The 13,186-nt window shown below is 39.5% G+C and overlaps 1 protein-coding gene across 3 annotated transcripts in view; it reads left to right on the top strand.

Moving 5' to 3' along the window:
• The window catches only part of LOC126251001 (DDB1- and CUL4-associated factor 6-like), a 190,042-nt gene that overhangs the window by 47,053 nt on the left and 129,803 nt on the right, over positions 1 to 13,186 (top strand). For all 3 annotated transcript variants that reach the window (XM_049951605.1, XM_049951604.1, XM_049951603.1), the window contains exons 4-6: positions 1,958 to 2,136; positions 2,374 to 2,509; positions 2,629 to 2,789. In XM_049951605.1, coding sequence (XP_049807562.1) covers positions 1,958 to 2,136; positions 2,374 to 2,509; positions 2,629 to 2,789 — 476 coding nt within the window. The remainder of the gene's footprint in view (positions 1 to 1,957; positions 2,137 to 2,373; positions 2,510 to 2,628; positions 2,790 to 13,186) is intronic.

Raw genomic sequence — 13,186 nt, 5'->3', positions numbered from 1 at the left:
CTAAATTCAATAACGTCCGAGACTATGAAGGTAAGATTTTTTCCTATTGACTGATGAAATCATTTTATATGTTGTAACAATGAAATCTGTGATTGTAAACAGAAACAAATTGCAGCGTGTACCAAGTACCCAATGCCACCTAATGGTTTAGTCCATTTGGCTTCCAAAATTTTCACTTGGTAGCAGTTTGCACTTGTCTCATGCTCGAAAATGTTGATTTGATAAAATGTATCTAATGTTTTTATCTGACTGATATGGCACAGGTAAGCTAGGAAGCAATATTCTAGTTGTTGTAATATGTCTCTTATCAATGGTGAAATATATCATATTGCCTAATACCAATTTGGTGTTGTATTTTTGTCGCCCTTGATAATGATGAAAAATAAAAGTGTGGTCAAGACAAAAAAGTGCATCCAGATGACCATGTTGTCTCTCAGCATTTTCATGCAAATTGCAGTTGTACATGATATAGGTAGAAGGCAACATGTTAAAGAAATACACACACACACACACACACACACACACACACACACACACACACACGTGTTTTAACATCACAGAAAACGTAATTTTTCATTACAAGAATCAAGAGTGAGTAATACATTCTTATGTTTTTCCTTATTGGTTAGTAATGGATTTCTAAATCAACATCCTCAGTGGCCCCAGACCATGGTATGATGCTTGATTAACAACACACTTGTTACTCACACAGTGATGGCACAAAATTGTCTCTCCAATGTCCAGGAGCCCCTGTAAAATGTTACACAAGTGAAAAATAGTATTTATATAAACAATGTAGCTAAATTAATGGTCTACTTCCTGGCACACAGTCGAGTTGTTTTGATTTTATGCACAGTATTTTGAAGATAATTTGACTAGAAGAAGGGATCGGTTGGTAGGACATGTTCTGAGACATCGAGGGATCACCAATTTAGTATTGGAGGGCAGTGTGGAGGGTAAAAATCGTAGAGGGAGACTAAGAGATGAATACACTAAGCAGATTCAGAAGGATGTAGGCTGCAGTAAGTACTGGGAGATGAAGAAGCTTGCACAGGATAGAGTAGCATGGAGAGCTGCATCAAACCAGTCTCAGGACTGAAGACCACAACAACATTTTGAAGATCGAACCAGTCCTTTTCTTTAGGCACTGTGAGTTGTACTGTTATGTGTACTCATGGCATGGAGTCCAGCTGTATACACAAAAGCATACCAGTAAACAATGTCACCGAGAAAACTTGACATATCACAAATCAACTTCAAATTTGTTAATTCCTTTTGTGTTATGACACACCTATTTATATTATAGTTTCTGGCAAGCCTGAATTACACACATCCCTGATGTCCTATTGCGTGCTGTCCCAACTGTTCACATTTTTTTGTATTCCGTACAGGATTGACTAGTTACACATCCATGATATCCGATTGCGTGCTGTTACAATTCTTCATGTTGGTTGTATTTCATACAGGACTGAGTAGTATAATTTTATTGGATTTTTTACTTTGTTTTTGAATATCAGTTTTATTGCATGAAAGCGACAAACAAACAAAGAGAGGAGAATTGGCAGTCACTAACTGGCAATTGAGTGCTGGGTGTTCCATAAGCGTACTTGAAGATCAGAAAATTACACTAGGTTTTGAGCTTCAGTATTGTTATGTTATGACATACAGGATGAAATAGAATACAAGCTTAAATGCGAGTGTTACCTTCTGATCTTTAAATACATTTATGCATCACATGTTAGGTAAGTGATGGCTTGTACTCGTAATTTATTTGCTATTTCTGACTGGAGTTCTCATTATCACAACATATGCTCAACACAGCCTTCTTGTACTAAACACATTGATTTCAGGGTTTTGTTTGCGGTAGCTAATTTGTTTCTGTTTTGTTTGGGTGTGGGAGACACCAAGAAACTAATAGAAAAAAATATTTATTTTCAATTTTCTTTAAAACTTTCAGATCTCACTAGGAAACAAGAGACATTTTACAACCAATTTAATTGCCATTCTGGTACAACATATGAAGTGGTCACTGTTCCTAATGATCCTCATTCATTTCTGAGTTGTGGAGAAGATGGCACTGTTCGGTGGTTCGATCTACGCTTGAAGGATCGATGCAATAAACCTCAATGCAAGGAGGTAAGTTTTATTTTTAAGATTCCTCTGTTTGCCTGTAATAGATATGATTTGTATAAATGTTTGTTTGTATTTGCATTCAGCTCATTTTATCACACTGCAATTTGCTCAACTTGTGGTCTTACATTCTTGGGGGAGGGGAGGGGGTTGGGTTTAAAACCCTATTTATTCTAATTTATGTCTTTTATGTCTTTTATGCTTCTCCTTATTTCTCTTTCAAAAATACTGTTTATATTACAGGATGTTCTTATATCATGCCAGCGTGCAGTTACAGCACTGTCTGTAAACCCAGTAGCACCATACCAGCTGGCAATTGGTTGCTCAGATAGCACAGTGCGAATGTTTGATCGCCGCACACTTGGGACTAAAGCATCAGGTATATCTAATTTAAGTTGTTGAATTGATTTCAGAATTGACTTGGTTAAATTTCTAATTATTAAAATACTGTTTTTATGATGTATTTCATGACAATGTAACAGATAGGAAATGCTTTAGGTTGGACGGACACAGGATCATCATTGAGGCCCCTTTGTTCATTCACGGTACCTGGACTTGAGAATCGATCATTTCGTATTACGTCACTCTGCTTTAGTCCAGCTGGCGAAGATGTCCTTGTCAGTTACTCATCTGACCATCTCTATCTTTTTTGTGTCAAGGTAAGAAAAATTTAGCTGACTTAATTTAAAATAAAATTACAGTACAAATTGCTAATGCGAATGTGATTGTTATGTATTTATGTGGAAAGAATGAAAAATATTTTGCTAACATATATGAATGTGATTGTTGTAACTTACTTCATTATGGGCCACATAGTAGGTCACACATCACAGAACTTGAAGGTTGGCAGTTGATTACAATAAACGTAAATAAATCCATGACATTTCAGTTAAACAGGACTTTTTTTTAATTTTGGGAAGCAGGGCTGCATACTTGTATTAATGTAATGGGTCTCTTGAGGCGTGGCAGCATAACCTCAATCTGTGTTATATCTTCCTATCAAGGCTAAAAAATTTTGAAATTCAGGTACGATAGGGACATCATGGTACTGATTCCATAACTGCCATATCCTTACAGACTCTGTCTCCAGTAGTAAGAAAATTCTGGTAGAATCTAAAAGCTACACAAGTAAAAAAGCCACTCACTAGAAAGTGGAAGTGTTGAGTCGTTGAACGGTACACATGAAAAAGAAATAATTTATTCCGAAAGCTAGCAAGTTTCTTTCTTGAGCTAGAGTACACACACATACACACACACACACATACACACACACACACACACACACACACACACACACACAGTATCTGCTAGAAGCACACTGCCAGGATTGCAGCTCAGCAGGTAAACTAGGGTGGGGTGGGGTTGTGTTCAATGGGATGAGTATAAGGGGGGAGGGGGGGGACAGAGAGAGAGAGAGAGAGAGAGGGGGGGGGGGGGGGGTGTGCAGAAAGAGGGATTGAGCGTGAGCAGCTTGGAGAGAGGCAGCTGGTTTTCCTGCTGGAATGTGGGATAAAGGGGTGGCAGGTGCATGGGCTAGGCATTGGTGTCAGAGCTGGTGGGCAGTGGCACATGATGATGATGACATGAAGAGGTGAACTTGAGGAAGGAATAAGCCGGGAAATGGGATAAAGTTGGTTGAAGGGTGGCGGACAGTGGGTTAATGGAGACTGAAGACTGAGGCCTGTTGGGTCATGAGAGTGAAGGATGTGTTGCAAGGATAACTCCCATTTATGTAATTCAAAAAACCTGGTAATGGAGGGAAGAACCCAGCCAGAAAACCAGCTGCTTCCCTCTGAGCTACTAGCTACCCATCTCCAGCCCCTCCTCCTGCCTTCCACCTCTCTAACCCTCTACCCACATCATCTGACAATACCCCACCCCACCGTAGTCCACCTACCGATACGAAACCCTGGCAGTGTGCTTCTAGCCAATTCTGTATAGGAACACTTGTGTGTGTGTGTGTGTGTGTGTGTGTGTGTGTGTGTGTGTGTGTGTGTAGAACCAGTCTTAAGTCATCTACAAGGGAATAATCCAAGTCGTGCTGGTTATGACCAGGAACGACAAAGAGATGGACTAGAATATGGTGTAGGTTATTGTTTGGGTGACGGCATACAACTTTGGTTTGAAAGGATAGGTTTTTGGGTAGGATATTCCTCATCTCTGGGCACCTTGAGATGTAGGCAAAGCCTTGCTGAAGCATGTGGTTTAGTTTTTCAAAGTTTGTGTTATATTGGATGATAAGGGGAATATTGGTCAGTGTCTGTTCGTAGTGGCCATAGATTTGTTGGTGACACAGTTGAAGATGCATATGAAATACATGTGGCCTCGCTAGTCAGGATATTGTGTGCCTGTGAAGATTTGGTATATTTGGCAACTCTTGCTTCCCACTGCAGATGCCGCATCCACTAGACACAAGGCTATAAGTTACAGTCTTTTTAATGTGGGGTGGATAGCAGCCTTTGTGTATGTATACTATTCTTCTTTAATATGTTAAATAAGAATAGAGGTTCTTATGGAGCCACCTAAGAGGTTGAGATCAACATCTAGGAAGATAACTCATTGCAATGGGAAGTGGTGATGAAGTATAATTAGGAGAAGATTTTGATGTTCTGGAAGAAAGAGCTGAAATATTCCTTGCCATCAGTTGATATAGTGAAGGTTTTACCAAAGAATCTAAACTGGACTATGTGTTTTTGTGTTGAGTAAGTGGAAAGTGTGAGGGTTTTCTCCTTCTTGAAGATGTCTTCTTGGTCATTTTGGAGGGGCCCCACTTTCTACCAGACTTTTTCCATGAAATGACTACTGTTACATAATAACATGTGCTGTTAGATGATTCACAAGCAGAGTTCATTATCCCGATTACATGTTGGTTTAACTTCCAATTGGTAATAAATGCCTACAACCAGTTAATAACATGCACTGACCCTTCTTACTTTTGAGAATCAAAAAAACGATTCTGTTTGATACATAGATCTCCTTAGTTTCTGAGTCCCATGATTATGAAACTTTGCCATGGATGGAGCTCCATGGCACACTCCAGCTTTCTGTAGACTCTGAGCCCGTTTCTGCTCTGATGCCATAAGCACCCGTCCGGCGCACATTTTTGCACTAACAAAAGGAAGGATTTACTCAAGTCGGCAAAGAATGGAACTATATGAACACATTTCACAGTATCACAGATTTGTTTGTGGATTCAGCCTTCAACGCAGAAAAAATTATGGGTTAGCACCCACAGTAAGAAGTAAGGAGTTTGATGCTAATGGGACAGGGATTGGTAGAGGTAGATGGGTGAGGAAAGTGACTGGTGTCTTAAGTGAAAGTGAGACTGCAGACAATTGGTTGAAGATTCTGCTTAATGAAGGCAGATTTTATTTTTAATAAAGGCAGAATGTTTTCCTGCTGGAGAATTTTAACCACTCACATTGGAAATGAAAGTGGTTGTGTGGAACTTGGGGAATAAATAAAAAGTAGTACTTTGATTCATGACAATTGTCCAGTGAAAACTAGATGAGGTCACAGTCGGCTTTAAGGCCATAATGAGTAGCTTTTAATTTCATGTATGTAATTATGGATTGATTGCAAAGGATTTGGGAAAGGAAGGTGAAGGGAGGTTCGTGGTGAGGAATTCCTGGAAATTTGCATGTGCCTGGGAGCACAGAGTGACAGATCATGGTTGAAGAAAGGTTGGAACTGTGTGCGGCAAGGTTCTGTGCATGCTTTTAGTAGCATGTGGTCCATAGGGTGGGGGCTAAGGAAATATTTCTTCTGAAAGTAACAAGTAAAGTAACTCCTTTATTACTCCATTGTAGCGAATCTGAATTTGGGACTAAAGGAGAGGGCATTTTGAGAGCACTAAAACTTGTGCAGAGTTCAAGTTTTTGCTAGATAGGCTGATGATAACCTTGGAATTTTCAGTAGCAGTTTCCTTTAATGAGAGGTGAAGAAATTTTCTGGCTATGTGTGAAATGGAGTAAATATGCATTGCAATGTAAGGGAGGTATAGTAGGTTGACAAAATGACTGGATGTGAGTAATAGGTTATTGTTGGGTAGAGTACTTTCTTCAGGTGCTGTTGGGAATGTTGCTCCAGCTTTTTGAGAACACTACTCTGTGTCTCAGAAATGAGATGCAAGAAACTCTTAATTTTCCTTCCAAACATTTTTTACTTTCTCTGCACCTTCCATCATTGATACTCTGCTTCACAAAAAAAGAACCTCGAAGTTGATTTCCTCACGCTATTCTATCTTTACTCAAACACATTAGACTTGAATTCCTTAGTTTTTTGTATTTAGCATCATAAAGGGTACAGGAGACTTAAATGACTCTATCTTCCTTATCTTCCACAGATATATTTATTATTTCTTTAGATGTTTTTAATGCATCTCCCTGAACATACAGTAATGTTAGTGAAAATTGCTACACCAGGTGAAAATACTCTAACAATTAGAATTACAGAACTGGACATAACTTCCAGCTTTGTTAAGCTCCCATGTGCTGCAGTTAAGGTCAAGAAATTTCCTGGAATTCAGTCAGCATTGGCCTTAAATGTATTACAGGATAGTCTCCCTCCATGGTATTTCTGTGAGAGTTCGCAAAACAATATTATGAAAAGAAAAATTGCTACTCACCATATAGCAGAGATGCTGAGTCACAGAGAGGCACAACAAAAAGACTCACAAATAGGCCTATGTCGAAAATAGATGACAGACACACACTCACGCAAACGCAACTCACACAAACGTGACTGCAGTCTCTGGCAGCTGAAGCCACACTGTGAGCAGCAGCAGCAGTGTATGATAGGAGTGGCAACTTGGTGGGGGTAAGGAGGAGGCTGGGGCAGGGAGGGGGAGGGACAGTGAATTGCTGCTGGGGAGCGCGCAGGGACATGGTGGAGAGAGGGTAGGGCAGCTAGGTGCAGTTGGGAGGTTAGACGGAGGGCAGGGGTGAGATGGAAAGGTTGGAGGGGGGTTCGGGGAGAAACGAAGAGAAGTAAAAAAACTGGGTGCGTTGGGGGAATGAGGGCTGTGTAGTGCTGAAATGAGAGCAGGGAAGGGGCTGGATGGGTGAGGACAATGACTAACGAAGGTTGAGCCCAGGAGGGTTACAGGAACATAGGATATATTGCAGGGAGAGTTCCCACTTGCACAGTTCAGAAAAGCTGGTGTTGGTGGGAAGGATCCATATGGCACAGGCTGTGAAGCAGTCATTAAAATGAAGGATCTCATGTTGGGCAGTGTACTCAGCAACAGGGTGGTCCTCTTGTTTCTTGGCCACAGTTAGTCGGTGGTCATTCTTGTGGACAATCAGTTTGTTGGTTGTCATGTCCACATAGAATGCAGCACAGTGGTTGCAGCTTATCTTGTAGATCACATGACTGGTTTCACACAAACATCACCTTTGATGGGATAGGTGATGTTTGTGACTGGACTGAAGTAGGTGGTGGTGAGAGGATGTATGGAACAGATAATAGACCTGGATGCAAGACCTGTCCCCTACATCCTCCCATCACCACCTTCTCCAGTCCGCTCACAAACATCACTTACCCCACCAAAGGCAGGGCTACCTGTGAAATCGGCCATGTGATCTACAAGCTAAGCTGCAACCACTGTGCTGCATTCTGTGTGGGCATGCCCTCTATCTAACCTCCCGACTAACCTAGCTGCCTTACTCTCTCTCTCCACCTCATCCCTGTGCACTTCCCAGCAGCACTTCACTGTCCCCCACCTTTGCCCTACTGTCCCTATCCATCCCCCCCCCCCCCCCTCACAGCCTCCTCAGTACCCCCACCCAGTTGTCACTCCCATCATGCACTGCTGCTGCTGCTGCTGCTAGCAGCGTGGCTTCAGCTGCCAGAGACTGCAGTCGTGTGCGTCTGAGTTGCTTTTGCATGAGTTTGTGTCTGTCGTCTATTTTAGACAAAGGCCTCTTTGGGTGATAGCTTATTTGTGAGTCTTTTTGTTGTGCCTATCTGTAACTCAGCATCTCCACTATATGGTGAGTAGCAACTTTTCTTTCATAATATTGTTACATTCCATCGTGGATTATCCATTTTTAGAGTTCACAAAATATGGACAGTGGTTGCTAGAGAACTGTAATGATTAAGTTGTGAAGTTACCACAGCCCGAATGTGTTTAATAGGCAAGGTACAAGCAAACATACAGGCCCAGACGTAGTAGAGTCTCTCATTTTTTGGAGGGTTCCACATATTTTGTTTCATCTGACAGAATATCATCTTGCTGAAATATGGCAGGGAGATGCATGAAAGAGCTAGGGCTCTAACACTCTGTAACATACTGACCTGGTTCGTATGCTTCCGTTTTTTCGAAACCCTTCTTTAATCTTCCTCTTTTGATTATTGAATGTAATGAGCAATTATAAAATAATGTACACCACTGCAAAAATTAACTTTTTGTACTCTTTAACTCCCACTGATAATGACGTCACTGACTTGGTTAATATGAGTGGAAGAATCCGACAAGGATGCGTCCTGTCACCTTTGTTACTGAATTTGTTCTCAGACAGTATCTTTCAGCAAGCACTTGATGATACAGAAAAAGGCATAAAGGTTGATGTGTGTTCATCAACAATGTTGCACACTGTCTTGATGACACAGTATTGATTGCTGGTAGTTTAGATGATCTACAGCAACTTGACATTATAGCAGGAGATGAAAGCAGTGATATAGGTCCGAATATCAACACAAAAAAACACATTTTATGAGTGCCACATGACAGCCTGACTACTCTACAAATGCAAATCTATTATTCAGTGTCTCCTTAATACAAACTGTAGGCAAGTTTAAGTAACTGGGAACAAGGCTGTGTGAGAATTGCAGTTCAGATATGGAGATAAAATGTTGCATAGAGAATGCCAATAATGCTATATTAAAATTCAAGAAAATTCTGATTAGCACAGACCTAGCTCCTAGAGCTGAATTTGTCACATACTACATCTCATTTGTATTTCTACACAGTTCTGAAGGATGGACATTAAACATGCCAGAAGCAAAGAATGTGGATTCATCACAGAATGCGTAAAGTGTTGTGGGCAGTAAGAATAACGAATGCAGAGGTATTGAGATGCATACACAAACAACAAGAAATATTAACGTTTAAAACAAAAACTGCATACCTAGGACATAGTTTATGGAACACCAAATATATTCTTCTAGAGTTGGTAATAGAAAGGAAGATTGAGGGTAAAATAAATAAATAAAAATAGAAATTAACTGAAGTCTGATGAACATTTTGCACTTTTTCCAAACAGTGTGAATAATGCTGCCTTGTGTGCACAAGTGAACTCAGGGAAGATGTACAGTGAACTGAAGTGAACTCTTGATTTGTCGGTTGCAAATACTGAACTATTTATGTCTTTTTATCAACCAAAGCCAGGACTAGCATGATAATATTGAAATTTTATAGTCAACATCTACATCTACATACATACTCTGCAAATTACACTTAAGTGCCTGGCAGAGAGTTCATCGAACCACCTTCACAATAATTCTCAGTCTTGAACAGTGCACGGAAAAAATGAACACCTATATATTTCTGTGCAAGCTTACAATTACGAAAATCAATTGCAATCCCGATAGGACACTCTGTGTAGTACCTAATAAAATTCTATGTTTATCTGTGTCTGTTACATTACAGGCTGATTGAAAGCTAATGACTTGTACATAGATTGTGCACTCGGTAATGATTATACACTGACTCAAAATTGACATACAATTATGATTTTGGTTTGTGAGCTGAGAGTCAATGGCCCAAAGTAACTATGCACTTTACCAGGCACAGGTTGTGGGAAGGCTGTGACATTTATCGATAGAACTAACCTAAATGTCAGGCTACGCTACAGATCAGTCTTTCACCACAACCAAGATTTCAGGAGAGGAGGGAGGGGGGCTGGGGGTGGAGGGGGTCAAATGTTTACATGCTGTATTTACAATCAATTACTAAATAACATCAGAAGCTATCTCTAAGATAAAATCTGTAGGTAGCTTATTTATCCACCAATGTCACATTTTTTAAGAGTTTACAATAACAACTCATACTAAAAGATGTGTTTTGGAAAGATCTTAAGTGTAGTGTATGTTAGCTTTGCTGCATACTTAATGTTTTTGTTATTTCCAAACTTCAGATGTTTTGGTATTTAATTTACACCCCATGTTTGTTGTATTTATACTTGTGTATTAAAGAAATATGCATTTTAAGTGATCTAGACTACAACCACTCAGCTGCATTGTACATTGCTCTGTTAAAATTGTATGCAAACCCTTGCCTGGATTTACACTATTTTTGTTCTTGATTCATGTTTACATTGGGTGTGGGCACACCAAGTTCCTCCACGTTTATCCTAATCACATGTTCCAAAATTTTACATGATAAATTGCATGCTGAATTCATATTGTGCAGGTTTTGAGCTTTTGGTATGCTGTTGTTATTAGCTAGAAGGTATAACTTGCTAAACTCATGCGCAATACACTCACAAAAAGAAACTTGCTAATAATGCACATTACCCACAGTCAGCAATCAAGGAAACTAAAGTACCAGGACATATTTTGTGCATGGGGTGTATTTCATGTACTTTTCCTCTAATGATTAGTGAAACACTCATTACTTATGTCACTGTACTACAGTGCACTCTGGGGAAACAATTGAAAACTCATTCCGGTGGTGGATAGAATAGCCAATGGCAGAAAAAAAAAACTGTCTGAAACACTATCAAAACAATAATACTAAATGTCAATTAACGATGTGTCAGATCGTAATAGAGATATTACAGAGACAGGAATACAATAGCAAAGTTTGAGCAACTCTGTTCATCCCCTTTTGATGTAAGCAGTGAAATGTGAAAATTGTGTGCACGTTGGTAGGGCACCCTTGGGCTGAAACACAAGGCCTTCGGGACGTCCATAAGAGCTGTACTCTGAGGAAGTCATGCCCCGAGACCTCTGCTACATAGAGCTAAGCAGCGATTTAAGCTTCTGTCTGTTCAATAAACAATGCTTGATATCACATTTAACAGTTTCAAAAATGCTGACCAGCATTATTTAAATCCGTTTGAGAAATATACAAAATGCTGCATTCTGATAATTTAAATTCTGTAATACTTTATTGAGAAATTTATTTTAATATATATTTTAGGTTAGCTCCACCTTAGAGCCTCTATCTATGAGGTTCACCTGCACTTTAACTATTCAATCATGACTCCATGAGGCTATGTATGAGATGACAGTTTATAGATGCTTGTACTTGTATTACAGAAATTAAGAAACAGTAAAATACATAGCTATTGCTTTTTGGATGTTAACATGTTGTTGTTGTTGTTGTTGTTGGTGGTGTTGTGGTCTTCAGTCCAGAGACTGGTTTGATGCAGTCCTCCATGCTACTCTACCCTGTGAAAGCTTCTTCATCTCCCAGTACCTACTGCAACCTACATCCTTCTGAATCTGTTTAGTGTATTCATCTCTTGGTCTCCCTCTACGATTTTTACCCTTCACGCTGCCCTTCAATACTAAGTTGGTGATCCCTTGATGCCTCAGAATATGTCCTACCAACCGATCCCTTCTTCTAGTCAAGTTGTGCCACAAACTCCTCTTGTCCCCAATTCTGTTCAATACCTCCTCATTAGTTATGTGATCAAACCATCTGCTCTTCAGTATGTTAACATAAAATATAGAAAAAATGAAATAGGCAGAGATTCAGTAAGCAATGCAATAAATTTAACCAAAAGCTGTACGGTTAGGTGAAGGAAGTTTCCATGTGCACAGGGATTCCCAGAGTTCACCATGAATTTTCTAGAAACTGAAATTTTCTTCTTCTTCTTCTTCTTCTTCTTCTTCTCTTTCTTTTTGTGCCTTTGACCCACATTGACACAGTTCAGCATGCTTGTTAATGAATTTGGCATGGTTAGTTTAAGGGATTCCTGGATGCCCTTGTTGCCACCCCATTTACTCCCTGGAATGGAATATATGTACCCCAGCTGTCTCCAGTGTGGTTCATGTGAAAGTGGGCAAAAGTGCTCTAAATGTTTATGAATGTAACTGAGGCAGGACTTGGGTATCAGCCCCCTATTCAACTATTAGGATGGGGGAAACTTCCTAAAAACCACATCCAGGCTGGCTGGCACAGTGATCCTTGTTGTTAGTCTGCTGGGTGGATTCAGCGTATCTCCCTGGCTCAAAAGTGGCGCTTTAACGTGCATGGCTATCTGGGTGGATAGAAAGTGAAGTTTTCTAGTTGGGATAATTAATAAACTAACATGTTATTTTAAGGAAAATATAAATTTAAAAAAAGAAAATTCAGTTTACAAAACTGAATGCTAGATTAGAGAGATAATTACATTTTAAGATTGGAACATTCTGGAACGTGAAAATTTCAAATACAAATAACTTTTGAAATATTACATTTTTACATAAAGTAAAATGTTAGCTGTAAACAGGAGGACTAGGGGTTTGAAGTAAACTGCATCAACGATAAAACAAACAAATTTTAGCAGTGTTGTATTTTGACATGCACATGATGTGCAGGTATCATAAAATATAAATATTCGTTAAAATAAAATGTTTCCGTATGGTCCAAATATACCATTGTCATCAGCAGATTGTAAATTATATTGTGATTAATAAAATTTAGTGAAATATTGTGTAGCATTTTTTGCTGTTGCATTTAGAGCATTAGCAAAAAGACAGGTTATATCGGCTCTAGGGAGAGAGCGAAACATGCAGTGATTTGTCTCAATCACATAAGCATTTGGCATATTGATAGTAGCTGGCAATTCTGCCCTCCACCACTGACATTTGCCACACTAAGTTATAGATGATGTTGTTGTTGTTGTTGTTGTTGTGTGTGTGTGTGTGTGTGTGTGTGTGTGTGTGTCTTTTGTGCAATTTAGATTACATAACAAGCAGAACAATTGTCTTCTCCTCATTATTTTAAATGCATAATGTGATGTATTGTAGCCAAATAAACAAGACTGTTGCTCACAGCATAATGTTTCAAAGCTATAGATGACAGTAGTCTTGTAGACAGGTAACATGCCATGCTGTCATATTT

The sequence above is a fragment of the Schistocerca nitens genome, chromosome 1 (genome assembly GCF_023898315.1).
Source record: "Schistocerca nitens isolate TAMUIC-IGC-003100 chromosome 1, iqSchNite1.1, whole genome shotgun sequence".
NCBI classification, from domain to species: domain Eukaryota; kingdom Metazoa; phylum Arthropoda; class Insecta; order Orthoptera; family Acrididae; genus Schistocerca; species Schistocerca nitens.
This window is presented reverse-complemented; position numbering and strand designations above follow the sequence as displayed.